At 42.3% G+C, this 14,660-nt stretch overlaps 1 protein-coding gene across 6 annotated transcripts in view; it reads right to left on the bottom strand.

Annotated features, from left to right (window-relative positions):
- Positions 1 to 601: 601 nt before the first annotated feature.
- LOC308081668 (protein polybromo-1-like) overlaps positions 602 to 14,660 on the bottom strand; it is a 38,303-nt gene continuing 24,244 nt past the window's right edge. For 2 of the 6 annotated variants that reach the window (XM_080423250.1, XM_080423251.1), the window contains exons 24-31: positions 11,926 to 12,109; positions 9,868 to 10,075; positions 8,626 to 8,827; positions 7,122 to 7,280; positions 4,284 to 4,415; positions 2,979 to 3,046; positions 2,393 to 2,597; positions 602 to 1,452 (exon numbers count right to left, since the gene is read on the bottom strand). In XM_080423250.1, coding sequence (XP_080279376.1) covers positions 1,289 to 1,452; positions 2,393 to 2,597; positions 2,979 to 3,046; positions 4,284 to 4,415; positions 7,122 to 7,280; positions 8,626 to 8,827; positions 9,868 to 10,075; positions 11,926 to 12,109 — 1,322 coding nt within the window. In that variant the 3' untranslated portion in view covers positions 602 to 1,288. The remainder of the gene's footprint in view (positions 1,453 to 2,392; positions 2,598 to 2,978; positions 3,047 to 4,283; positions 4,416 to 7,121; positions 7,281 to 8,625; positions 8,828 to 9,867; positions 10,076 to 11,925; positions 12,110 to 14,660) is intronic. The other 4 variants (XM_080423252.1, XM_080423253.1, XM_080423254.1 and 1 more) reach the window with 4 other exon arrangements.

The following is a 14,660-nucleotide window of genomic DNA, read 5'->3' as shown; positions in this document are numbered from 1 at the left end:
AAACAGTTACTTTTCAGGATTCAAATTCAAAAGTAGCAGATCTATAAGCTTCGCACCGGGTTTCGAGCTTGCAGATCTGCTACTTTTGATGCTTTTTGTATGTCGCTGTGGCATGATCAAGTAGGTCGTTAATTTACGAAAAAACACAAAGTTAAAATATGAAGATAGGAGGTTTCTGCCCGACAGCAACGATATGTACTTGGTTACATTGCACCACTGGAGGAAATGCACCCGGATATTCTTTAGTTGTGGGATCGATTTGCACCTTGCAGGTTGTAGATAGGGTCAATAGTCTGTGTGTGCATGTGTATATGTGTGTGCAAATCACCCAACACAGCAGGTAGGCCCTAGACCAGATCTGTAAAAGAAACCAGGCTGCCCACTGTTGCCACGAAAAGCCTGGTGACTCGAAGTTACTTTCGCGAAAATAGCAGATCTACAAGCTCACAACATGTCGCGGATGTGCGTTGTTGTGAGCTTATAGATCTGCCATTTGGCTCGCAATGGGCTCTGCTATGTGGCTCGCAACTAAGTATAAACACTCATTTTCAACAAGCAGTTGACCAGAGTCACTGCAAACAATAATAATGAAACATAAAGCTCAGTTGATGCTCTCAAATTTATTTTGGCAGTGTTTATAACTCCAAAACATCTATTTTGCAGATCATGATTTAAAAAAGAAAAACAGAAGGGAAAAAAAACACGCACACACTCACACACAAATCTACATCAAGCTTATTTTTGCCATTATTAAATACTGTATAAAAACTCCATTATTGGTTCACTAAAAAATATTGGTTCTATGGCATATAATCCTTTCTAAAGACCATATTGCGGTATAACAGTGAGCAGGTGCACAGGAAGGGACAGTGTTGAGGGTTCTACAGCAATGGTGTCGGGGGACCACCAGGGGTCCAGATGGACACTTATGGGTCAGTAAAGGGCCGTTCACACTGAGCACTATAACTATAACTAAAATGTTCACCATTGTATTATTTTATAGTTGGTGTGAACTCTACCATCCTCTTGACTTGGGTATTTTTTATAGTTACAGTTATAGTGCTCAGTATGCATGGCCCTTAACTCTCCAGTGTTCAAATGGAACCAACTGGACCCTTACGGCCCTGCATTTGAAATGAACACTGAGGATTTTACAGTGTAGACTGAAGTCCCAGAGATAAAAACGGTATACAAAAAGTGGGGGTCCGTGGCCTAATGCATAGCGAACTGGGGAAAGGGGAGGGGGGTCCTTGAAATGAAAAAAAAAAGAGGCTGAGAATCAACTGGTCTACAAGTTGTACGACTGGCGGACGTTCAGAGAGTCTCTCAGCATCAGGTCGCGGAGGCGCCACAGAGCGTCTGCCATGGTGGTGTGGGCGCCTTTGCTCTTCAGCCAGTGGCCGGGCAGCCGGCTCTCCTGCTCTTTGGTCAGGTAGGCGTCTCGCCGTTGCGCTGTCGAGAGTAAAGAGATGACAGCAGTCGGTCAGAAATGACATTAATCGAATAAACCAGATATGTCCCCCAAGTCATACATGGACCGCAGCTTCCTTCCTACAATGTGTTATTTATGGCAGTGGTTCTCACACTTTTTCATGTGAAGGACCCCCGAATTGATATTTATTTGGCCGCAGACCCCCATTGGAAAAGGTTTTGTGCCAGGGAACCCCAAAAGAGAAGATTTGTGTTAACATTTTTTTATTTATTCAAAATCTTCCAATTTTTCTTTTTTCCTCCAAAGATTTTAAAAAATAGCAAATGTACAAGCTTGCAGCGCGGCACAAAGTGACGTGCTGTGAGCTTGTATATCTGCTATTTTTGAATACCCAAAGTATAAAATATGGATAAAGCGGTTAAAATGATTGTGTTGCTATTAACTAATTATGCTGGGTGGGACACCCCAGAACCACTGATTCATGTCCCGCCAGTAAAGTCATGTGAAATTCATACATTGAAGTTTGAGTGTTTTGAAATTAACCTGGGCTGATAGTAGAATTTGGAACGATTCCCAACTGCTTGTTATTTTTTATTTGAATTTTATTAGGTTATTTTTTATTGTATTTGTGTAGAGGCTTTTCAAACAGGTTACATTTGGCACGTGAAAAAAGTATGAAATAAGGCTCATTGTTTTTGTTTTGTTCACAATTTAGGCTTTCATTTGTCTAAACTGCCAACAAAAGACTATTGATTTTTGCACTGTAGTAGTTATACAAGATTGTTGTAATGTGATGCATTTGTATGCGACTTTGTCATGGTCCAAAAGCTACAGTGCATGACAGGAGAGGAGACACAGCCAGTCCTACGGTATGTTCATATTTTCAAATATGGCCCCTTATTAATGAGTCAATAATCAATTTCTCATCAGCAAACAAATATGAGCAGATAAATAAGTTACCTCTGAGTGTTTGGTCCCATTTGCTGACAGTGCCAGTCTCTGCGTTCAAGCCTTCGATGTATTTGAGGTAGGCTTCCGAGTGCAGCACCCGCTGGGTCTTGGGTGGCGGGGCCACAAACATGGGAGATATAGGCTGAAGGTGTGAGGCTTGACCCTGGCCCGGGTACGGCGGAGGGGCATGCTGTCCGGGGCTGAACATCCCAGGCTGGAATGGAATAGGAGAAAACATTGACAGTGTTTTGTCAGTAAATTAACATAGTGGTTAGCAAGAGCACACACACACACACACACACACACGCACACACACGCACACACGCACGGTTTTCAAAGTGGGGTCCGGGGACCCCCAGGGGTCCTTGAAGGGGGGATTCCAGAGCAAAAGTAGTTAACGTAGCATCACAATCATGTTAACCACTTTATCCATTTATACGTTGGCTGTTCAAAAATAGCAGATGTACAAGCTTTTGAAAAATATCAAAAATGTTTTGAAAATATTTAATAATTTCAGTCACAGCCTGAAAAGGTTGAGAACCACTGGTATAGACGACTAGACTCCAACAAAGCCACATGATAGAACATACTTTACCTGTTGCATATAGTGGTTTCCAGGTGCAGGGCTTCCTGCCATGCCGTTCATACCAGGACCCATCATACCTGGCAAACAGGAACAATTCATTTTTTTTAAACTATGGCAACAGCAGCATCCTTGACATGTTCAAACCCCCATGCTGTAGCATGACAATAAATGTTAAAGTGTGGATTTTAAAGTAACATATGAGAAGGTTAGGGTTTGTACAATCGCATTTATACATGCATTACATGTTTATGACTGCTTTTACTGAGATATAAGATCATTTAACCACTTATTAAGTGCAATGACAACTTTGGTAGAGGCTTGGGTTGTGTACCTTGCGTACACAAGGTTGTGTACCTTGTGTAATCACCTTGCGTGTGATTTAACTAGCCCAGCTGGCCAGATATCTTGCTCCATTGATTAGAAAAAAAAGTCTCCTCATGGTGAAACAGGTCTCAAACACATGAACGGACGCAAACGAAGCAGATTCTGCCAATTATATAACATCACAAAACCCAGTATGGCATTGTTTAAAATAAACATGTCAACGTCATGTTGATTTTACCATTTGAAGATCCAGATCCGCAGATCCAGTCTGGGTCTTCTTCCCAACAGATAGCTGAATCAATTTCTTTCTTTAAAATGATATCTTTATAAATTGTATACGTCGTATATATATATATTGGCAGAATTTCGTTTGTTTGCATTCATTTCTGGGCTAAAAGAGTTACTTTGAGAGCTTATTCACCGTGCAATGTAAGTCAATAAGGAGCCTATATTGTATTCAATCAATTCAGGCAATTCCTAATCAATGGAGCAACTGAGCAAGATATCTTACAGAGCTGCCGAGTTACACTTCATCACGGCAAGGTAACAAGTACATAACCAAAACCTCTACCAAAGTGTCCTTGAAGCCCTGTTTTAAACTTCATGATCTGAGGTTGTAGATTGGCTATTTCCACTCTTCATGTTTTTAGTTTGTTTTAATGTATTCAATTATGCCATGTGCACCGTTTTTCTGCGAAGCCTAAAAGCCAAACAGAAATGTAATTTGTATTCATAATGTTCCAAAGTTCAACGACAGATACGCACTTAAATCCTTAAATCGCAATTATTCAGGTAAAATGTCAAAATAGTGACAGCCCTAACGCAAAGGTTGAAAGTGATAAAGATGCACAGAACGTGTGGTAAAGCCTGCAGAGCTCTGCCTAAAAGGCCTTTGGAAAACCTATACAGCCATGTGTGCGAGGTAAACCAACCCCTCCCAACGGGAGAGAGAGACACGACCGGTCGTACACTGAGCAGGTGTTGCCTTACCCGGGTGGGGCATGCCAGGGTACCCAGGCATACCCGGCTGGAGGTGGTGGGGTGGCATTGGGGCCAGGCACAACAAGCCCTCATGGGGGCCCTGCATAGGCATGTAAGGTGGGCCATAAGCTCCCAGCATGCCTTCGGGGGGGGAAGAGAGGGCGAGGAGGACAACAACAACATAACCATGCATAAGTGAACATGCAAGTAGTGACTAGAAGATTGCATGCACTACTGAAAAAGGTGCTGTAAGTGATGTTGATTTGGTTAAAACTAAAATGTTTATTGTTAAAAAGGTTAAAGCTCTATATTCCGATGGTAATCATTGATGGTAATCGTTGAGTGTTTGTTCAGTAACAGGGGTTTCCCCGTCTCTCCAGCTCTATAACAGAAAATACCTTTTTAAGGTGGGACTCCAATTTCATCAGTTCATCTCTCATTTTTCAGGAGAGAGGTCCCAATTATCAGCTTCAATTCTATAGTGATCCAATCTTGGTTGCTTAAACATTTCAATTTCATTTGATGATCGTGTATCCTTTATTATAAAATTGGTACTCTGAACTGAAATTGTATTTTGGGTTTACTAAAGAGGTGGACAGACAGACCCCTGTTACCTGAACACACTATCCACAAGTTTCCTAGGGCGTTGTGGGCATCACTTCCTGTCGATTTTATCCCCGATACCTGATCAAATCGGCAGGAAGTGATACCCACAACGCCCTAGGAAACTTGTCGATAGTAGGGGTTCTCTAACTTTTTTAGACCACGACCCCATTTTATGGAGGAATCTTTATGCCGACCACACACTTTACTTAAAGTGCAATTTCAAAGTTGAAATAAAAAATATCTTAAAATAAAAGCATACATTGCTGGCCTTATATATGAATATTTATTAGAATATGAAATTAAAGCAGTGATTCCTGCTGATTTGTAGGCCTATCTTATCAATGAAATGAATGAATAATATTGTAGCGCTGCTGCAAAAGACTCTGTTGCGACACGCCCCGACGTGAGTTTTTTTTGACGCAGGTGAGTCTGCTGGGTTCGATTCTAGCTCGGGGCACTAGAACGCTACAATATCAATAAAAGCAGCGGAAGTGTTTCTGTACACATTTGTAAACTGAAGCATATTTAGCCAAAATATGTTGCCAGAACCAGCTGAGTTTCTTAATCCAGAACTCGATCTTGTGTGTTTTTTCTCCATCCCGGGTGGCAGCTGTTGCTGGTCGGGTTGTCTGTGACTCTGTGAGCATGACCTGCCCGCTCTGTAATGTTACATCGCAATCCTTCAATTGAGCGGTTTGTTGTCTCAAATGCTGTAGTTTATTGTGTTTGCTGGCACATAGGCTACAACAGGTAACATTTACAGTCAGTAACTACAGTGATAATTTAACTCCGAGAGGGTACAAATGGAACCAAATGGACCCGTGGTCCATGTTTTTACCCTTCGGTGAAACTCTTTTAAGACACCCGCTCATATTGAACTTCATTCCTGCTATAGGCTATAACTATATCGTTTATGAACCGCTAAATCAGTCCACACACACGCCTCTACAAGCGGTGTGTGTGTGTTGTCGTTCCTGTGTTGCTGCTGGTTCTCTGTATGTGGAGCCAAGTAGCCGTCTTTGACGTCCAATTCACACTGGTCATGACGAGTCGACGACCCCACTTTTTTCCCCGTTTCTTGAAAATATATATTTTTTAAACGTAATTTTGCGATTGCCAATGTGCGACCCCAACGGCACCTTCTCAAGACCCATAGTTTGAGAACCACTGCTCTATAGCAATGATTATTAACTGAATATAGAGCTATTCAATACTTATTTTAACAAAAACAAAACAAAAGCCTCTTATAGCACCTTTAACTACTAATGCATACAATGACACTAGTGGCTGAGGTTAGTAGTAAAAATAAGCATGAAGGTTAAATGAACAACAAACAAAAAAACAAAATAATACAACACATCCAGTCATGCAATTGATGTCATGCAATTTCTCATGTGTGGAAAAAAAAGGCATTTAAAGCTGCAATCCTTAACTTGTACATCGTCTCTGTCGAGTGGAAACCTCAAATGTCCAAAACGGTTACTTTTCAGGATTCAAATTCAAAAGTATCAGATCTACAAGCTCAAAAAGAGCTTGCAGATCTGCTACTTTTGAGGGACGCTGTAGTTTGACCAAGTAGGACTTCATTTACAAAAAAACACAAAAAGTTAGAATATGGAGAGGTTTCTGCCCGACAGCAACAATATACAACAGAAAGTCTGTTACTTTGGACACAGGATAAATCTTGCAATACCTCTTGCCAACCAGTAGGTGTCAGACCCAACCACAGGATCTAAATGTCTCATTAGAAGAGCAGCTACCAGGCACCATTTGTGTTAGTTATAGTGTATTAACCACTTAAACCCTCTACACCAGTAATGACTTTATGTTAAATGAATTTCTTCAAAAGGTTTTGACAGTTCACACCACCACATTCATCCTACATAGACCCTTTCCCACCCGCTACACTTTTTTTTCTTTGGTTATTGTTATTGTTCCCCACAAAAAACTAATTATAGGGGACCAATGGAACTCTACCATACCATTAGTTAAAATAAAGCTGTATTCATTATTCGTTTTAGACTGCAGCTTTAAAACATGGGGAAAACGGCAAAAGAAACCAAACGTTGACTTAGAAGAATGTAATTTGGCAAATGACTGAAGTTACAGTATGAATGGTTGAAATATTAGGAGTGGGGAGGTGGGGGGATAACCTTTCTTCTACATATATCTGTCCAGCATCGTTTGGCCAGCTGCTATGTCTCAAACACTCGTGCCGTCCTCTGAGAGGGGAGGGGTTACCTGACCCAGGCGTCATCATTCCCATAGTGCTAGGCGAAGGCACCACCCCCATCATCATCGGCCCACCTGGGGTACCTGCTCTTGGGGACGCCTGTTCTTGCCGTAGCTGCTGGGCTGCCCTCTCGCGCTCCTGGTGCTCCACGATTTTGGCTGCCCGCTCTGCGACACACAGACACACACACACGACAGTATTGTTGCATGATGCCGTGATTAGAGTTCTCAAATTCTGCCCGAACCCGACCCGACGTTTTCGGGTCGGGCTGAAAATGCATGCAAATTAGTCGGGCCGAGCCGAGCCTCGGGTTCCGTGGAGAAAAAAAAATCTATTACCCGCAAAAAAAATACATTTCAACTGCCCCTAGCGCGGCCGAACGGTAAGGCAGACGGAAATGGCAGTGGATGTGTTGGGTGCAGCTCAAAGTGAACTTAACTCAGGTATCTAGTTCGTCGCCGTCCCACCTTCCTAGCCCGTGTTATAAAAAGAAAACGGGCTTAAATGGTCAGAACTCAAACACAACTAATGGCCACCCAAAAAAGTGGCCATTATCTCTGGAACAGAAGGTCCAATCTGCTCAGTTCAAAGCTTGTTGGATGCATGACTTTGAGGACAGTAAGCACACAATGACGTTTCGGGTTTTGGGGCCTAAAATTATGGTAATTGTTTGGGCCGGCCCAGTTAGGGCCCAGTCTTAATTTTCAGGCCCGTTAAGAACTCTAGCCGTCATTCCCACTTGATGAGAGTCCTAGGACCAGTGATTCTCAAAACTTTTAAATTTCAAGGTCGCCCAGTTTGCTATGCATGGGATCCCCGTTAACTCTGAGAGTGTACGAATGGAACCAAATGGACCCGTACGGGTGCATTTGGTTCCATTTGTACGCTCTCAGAGTTACCTAAAGCAACAATAGCTTTCATATTCTTGCTGTCGTGTAGAAACCTCCATATTTCAACTCTTTAATGTTTTTTTGTTTTGTTTTTTTCGTATGATTAATGCACTACTTCTACATTCAATAGCGTCACACTAAAGTAGTGAAAATAGCAGATCTGCAAGCTCACAATGAGTCACATGCCACTGGCTATTTTCACTATTTTAGAATGTTTTCAAAGTAATAACCAAAACGGAACGGTTCAGAATCTATTAAAATCGATTAAAGTGTATCGCGGTGCAAACAGCAGAGGGCGCAATCGAGACAAGACACAAAAAAGAAGAAAATGCAGGATCTTTGTAAGAGAATTGATAAAAAAAAATAGTTTTCAGTCATTTGCTACAGTGTTGAAAAGAGGATAAGAGAAAACACAGTATTGTAAAAAAAAAAAAAAAAAAATACTGGATTTGTGTAAGAAGAAAAAAAAATGTTTCGGTCATTTGTCTGGAAAATAGATTTGTGTTTAAAAAAATCTTGAAAAATCGTATCGTGAACCTAGTATCGTGATTCGAATCGTATGGTGAGTTGAGTGAATCGTTACATGCCTACTGGGTAGTAGCTTCCCCCCCCCCCCCCTCACCTTCGTACTCCGCTTTCTTGGGGGTCTCCAGTCCCCTCCACTCGGTGCCCACCAGGCGACTCAGCTCTCCGAAGGAGAAGTCTGGGTTGCGGGCCTTGATGACCGCACGCATCTCACTGCTGAAGAGGATGTAGCCGCTCATGTTGATCTTCCTCTTGGCCCCTTCCTTCTTGGACAAGCCTTTCATCTTGGGGGTGGACTGCTTTGTAAAAGACAAATCAGACAAAACGACCAAATCAAGACCATTCGTCTTTATGGAAGATGCTTCTAAACTGCTAGTTTGACCACTTCAAATACTCTTTCATCTTTAATCCATTCAATCCGGGAACACAACCGTGTCATTTTAGACTTGAGCCATAACCATAATTTTATACTATTTTATATTATTTTATATAATCTTAAAAATGTTTGCAAATCAATGAATATATTTTTAAAGCGAACATTTTAACTAAAATCTTTGCTTCTGGGGGTCCCTGGAACAGAGGATCCGCGACCAAATACATATAATTTTGGGGGTCCTTGACATGAAAAAGTTTGAGCACTACTGATATTATAGCAACATAGGTTTTCAGAAAACTGTTAGGATTTAGAAGACATTTGTAGATGCGTTCCCGGATTGAATGGGTTAACGCAACTAATGACCGGCAGATCTACAAGCTCACAACACGGGTCCTTACGGGTCCATTTCTCCACTCTCAGAGTTATGGTGGTCCTCGAAATTAAAGTGTGAGGACCACCGGTATTGTATATACCAGCTCTGACAATAAGTGTGATAACGGGAGTGTGATTAAAAATAGCAGATCTACAAGCTCACAGTGCATCACTTTGTGCCGCACTGCGAGTTTGTAGATCTGCTATTTCTGAACATTTTTGGAAAATCTTGAAAGTGTTTGAAAATTGAAGAAAAAAAATTAACACTAAATCTTCTTTTCTGGCTGGTTCCTGCTACTTAACATTTTCAGATGGGGGTCTGCAGCCAAAGATAGATTAAATATAGATAACTAAAGAACGGACCGTCGTCTTTACCCCCAAGACATCTGATGTTTACATCTTCTTTGAAAAGAAATGTCTGTGGGTCTCGAAAGATTTGTAAAAACGCTGGCAGTGGCGGGTCAATGAATACATTTATTAATTCCCGGCAGTGAATGTGTTATTGGAGACATACTGGCTTCTATGGAAACCAAATGACTGAAATCACAGTCGTGGCGACTGAGAACTTTAATCCAATGCGTTCCAAGTTACCTGGGTAGGCGTGTACGGCACGACTTCCAGTTCGGTGGCCATGGGGGTCTGAACCTGTGGCATGGAGGGGGTCGCGGGGGCATCGTCCTCGTCCTCGATGTCGTCCATGTCTTCCTCTGCGTCCTCCATGTCCGCCAGCTTGGTCTCCAGCTCCTCGATCTTCTTGTCCAGCAGCGGAGACGGCTCCTTCTGAGGAACCATCAGCTTCCTAAAGAGGCAAAGAAATATTATATGTATAGATATATATAACTCGTTGCTGTCGGGCAGAAACCTCTTATCTCCAATATTTTAACTTGTTTGTGTTTTTTTCATAAATTAACGACCTACTTGATCATACTACAGCGCCACACAAAAGTATCAAAAGCTGCAGATCCACAAGCTCGAAACGCGGCACGAAGCGACGCGTTTTGAGCTTGTAGATCTGCTACTTTTGAATTTGAATCCTGAAAAGTAACAGTTTTGGACAATGAGGTTTCCACCCGACAGAGACAATATATATAAAGTAATAATAAGGGACAGATGGATCACTGTGCCAAAAAATCTGGCTCCCATCCGCTTCCATTCTATCTCCTTGCTAAAAACCTCTGCATCTCCTTAACTTTTTACAGTGGGCAAAACAAGTCATTCTCGATGCGCGATCGCTCCGCAATGGTGACTCGCATGAGACATGTTGTTGTTCCAGGCTTTAGCCAGGACCATCCATTGCTGTGCAGTGCACGCATGCATTGTTTACGTGCGTGTGCTCGCCGTGGAGTCCACAGCTCTAAACAGCGCAGCGTTGCAGACTGAGATTTCTGGCTCGCCGTGGAGTCCACAGCTCTAAACAGCGCAGCATTGCAGACGGTGAGATTTCTGGCACCGAACGTAATCCGTTATTATAAAATTCTGGCACCCGATGTGTTAATAGCCCATCTACAAGCTCACAACCTGTAGCGAGTTGTGAGCTCGTAGATCGGCTATTTTCAGTTACTTGTGCACGACACAACAGTGTATAAAATAGCATGCCTTGCATGGTTCCCTCCGCCGTCAGTGTGAATGTGTGTTGTGAATGTAATAATGCATATTGTAAAGCGCTTTGGATAAAAGGAGCTATAGAAATGCACCATTTTCTAGGGCTGGGCAATTAACCAAAAATATATAGAAAACGGATAGTTAGAACCAGTAACAGACTTAATCTTGTTCATGTAGGTTCATCGAATAATAGAAAAGCAGGTTATGTTGTTTCTTTCTTAACGAAACATGAAATCGGTCTCAGTTTTTTTTTTAAATAATCAAATAAATCGAGTAGTGTGATTAACCACTTAAAGCTGTATTATATATTTGTTTCGATTTAAATAATCGTTCATTAATCGTAATCAAGTCGAGTCTGAAATAATGGTGATCTTGATTTGAAGTCATATCACCCAGCCCTACCATTTACCAGGAACAAATGGGGTTCCAGAATAGCAGATGTACAAGCTTGAAGCGCACCACGAAGTGACGCGCTGATGGCGCCGTTTGCTCGCCTATGGGTCACCGTTTGGCTCCCAGAGAAGGAGAGGAGCAGTGGGTCACGTGAACGCAAAACAAACAGCTCTCAGTTCTCTTCCTTGTAATTCGATCTGGAAGAATGGCTTTTCCTCTGTTTCTATTGGTTTTTGGCGACAACAACCTACATTCAACTGCCCACAACTATGGAACGGATGCTCGCGGCGGCTCGCTTCCCCCCCCTTCCCGATTCTACGGGACTTGGATACGTCTTTTAAAGCGATCGGGGGATCGATCATACTGGAGATAAATATTCTATGATTTTTCAAACGTTAGTGAAAACACTCAAAAATCGCTGGCAGTGGCGTGGCAAAATTAGGTTTTATTTCTGGCAGAGTTAATGGGTTAATAACAGGGTGCAGGCAAAAAAAGAACGTGACGTTTCGATCAATACATGTTCATCAGGTCATGTCCTGATGAAGATGTATTGACATCGAAAGGTCACGTTCTTTTTTTTGCCTGCACCCCGTTATTAAAAATAATGTAATTGTCCTACTATTTATCACCTTCGTCCTCTGTGAACCTGCTCACCTGAAGTAGTAGATTTCGTCGTCCACCACCTTGGAGGAGAGCGAGAAGCGCTTCAGGCCCTTGAACTTCTTCATCTGTTTCTCGGACTCCATGTAGCGGCTCTCACACAGCAGCACGTCCTCCTCCGGTACCTCCGTGGGTCTGCAGGACAGGTAGTCCTTGAATGACGACACTATGCATTTACCTGGAGAAATATACAAATGCAGTCCATTTGAGACCTCTTATCTCCATATTTTAACTTTTAGTGTTTTTTTCGGCACGTGTCGAGCTTGTCGGTTTTTGATGATTTTTTTTATTTAAATCCTGAAAAGTAACAGCTTTGGACATACAAAACATGAGGTTTCCACCCTACAAAGTACAAAGTCTACAAAGTCACAGTTTAAGTCCGTCTGTGTAACATGTCCGTTAGAACTACAATTCAAAGAATTCTAGAAAAGTGCGCTCCTCAGAGCCCAGATCCCCGCCTAGCCGGGCTTTGCGTGATGTTAGTGGCGGGCATCGCGTGATGAAGGCGAAGGGGGTCACGCACTCAGTAACTATTATTTTCAAATTACATATACCCCTCTTTTGTGATTGGCATTTAAATAAAGTTTGTACAACATAGTCAATGACAGAATAAACCTAACTAGGCCGCCGGCAAAGGGCGTCGGCCTAGTATCTACAAATCCCTGTATATGGACATCTCTGATGTCATCAATACGACACCATAGACTGGCCTCTAAGTACTATGATAAAGGATAGAATAGAATATAAACAGTCCCCACTCCTTCGGGTATTTTTTTTAACTATATTTGCACATACCTGAACATTTTCAGTGAGCGCCATTCTACAAAGCTCAGGGGGCAATTAGACTAATTGACCATATTAAGGAAAATATGGATCGGTTTCACTGATTGGCCAAACTTTCCATGATATGTGTGTCGCTGTACACATATAAGTGGTCGCACACACAATAGAACTATATTGTGTTACAGAACCAGACTGAATAAATCCACTTTAATCCACAGTGCTGCTTGTGAGAAACATGTTGCAGTGGACCGTTAAACTCATTGACGCAACAAATAGATATCATGCTGTTGCCGTGGGCAACAAGCTGTACTCCTTTGGAGGGGACAGGAGGATGATGGACGACGGTGATCAGATTGGTGTGCAAGTCTTCAACACTGTGTCTTTGCGCTGGATGAAGTTGCCTCCAGTGACAACTGGAACAGGAGAACGTCCCGTTGAGGTTCCCTCCATACGATGGCACCACACAGCTGTGCTGATAGAAGAAATCGTCTACATCTGGGGCGGGTGTCCTTACTGCAACGTTCTTTATGCATTTGATGTCGACTCCCACAGATGGTCCAAGCCATGGATTTCTGGGACTGTTCCAGAGGGAAGGTGGCACCACTCAGCCTGTGTCTTGGGGAAGGTTATGTATATACATGGAGGATATAACCAGACTAGACACACTAATGACATGTACAAGTTGGACACCACCACAATGGTCTGGTCTTTCATTAACACTAAAGGCACTCCACCATCTGATTCATGGGATCACTCTGTCACCATCATTGGGACAAAGATGTTTGTATTTGGGGATGTTGTGCTCTTACCAAGGCAAGAGCACAACATCCCCAGAGTGTTTGACACAGAGACCAACTGCTGGCTGAACATGCCTTCTCCACAGCCTCTTCCAGAAGTACTCTACAGTCATTCAGCCTTTGCATACAATGGAGAGCTGTATATATATGGTGACTCACGCGGTGACCTGACCTTCAATGATCTGTGGAAATTCAAACCAGAGACCTTCTCCTGGAAGAACGTTAAGCCCAAGGGGACTCGCCCATATATGACAACTGTTGGAAACTGTTTCGTGGTGGGGGATCGTATCATCCTCTTTGGAAAATACCGCAAAACAAACAAAACCAGTTATGACCTGTATATCCTTGACTTCAGCCCTAGTCTGAAGACCTTGTGCAAGCTAGCGGTTATTCGGTACCGTCTGGAGCAGTCAGAAATCCCACACAACATCAGGTGGGAACTAGCGGCCATGACTAACTAGCAGCAAGAGAAGAAATACTATCCCACGAAAGAAAAGAGAATCCACCAAAAAATTAAATCAACAGGAAATAAAAATAAAAAACTGTCTATTATAATTATTTTTTTAAATAAGACAAGATCAAATAAAAAAAGGGACACGCACACAAAAAGAAACGACTGGGTCCAATAGTGGTGTGGCTTCCGTCAAAAAGATCATAGCTGATCTGAAGCCCACCCCTGTGTTCCACCAGTCAGTCCTAGTGGGAATCACCCCTGTGTTCCGGGTTGTCCCGAGCACGTTTTTTTGCTCCCGATCCCGATTATTTGATTTTGAGTATCTGCCGATACAGATTTTTCCCGATCCGATATTTCGGCAGAGCATTAAGAAAATAAATATCATGAAAGTTGTACCTTAACTCTTTCAGTGCCACAATACGTCAAATACGTCATGAGGCCTAACGCCCCGTGTGCCACAATACGTCAAATACGTCATGAGAAAAAGAAAAAAAAAACTCAATTTTTTTTTAAATTAATTTCTCAGAACCCAAGATATGATGATTTGCTGCTCCATTCACTTCTTGTTTAACTTTTTACTGAAAAAGGCTGTATCTCGGCTCCTAAGCACTTTTTTTTTTTACAATTAATTTTGGTTGTGGCACTCAGAACCAAAATTCCATAAATAAGCATGGCACTGAAAGAGTTAAGGTTAT

The sequence above is a fragment of the Gymnoscopelus braueri genome (assembly GCF_963280865.1).
Source record: "Gymnoscopelus braueri genome assembly, chromosome: 3".
NCBI lineage: Eukaryota > Metazoa > Chordata > Actinopteri > Myctophiformes > Myctophidae > Gymnoscopelus > Gymnoscopelus braueri.
Note: the sequence above shows the minus strand (reverse complement) of the source record. Positions and strands in the feature narration are given on the sequence as shown.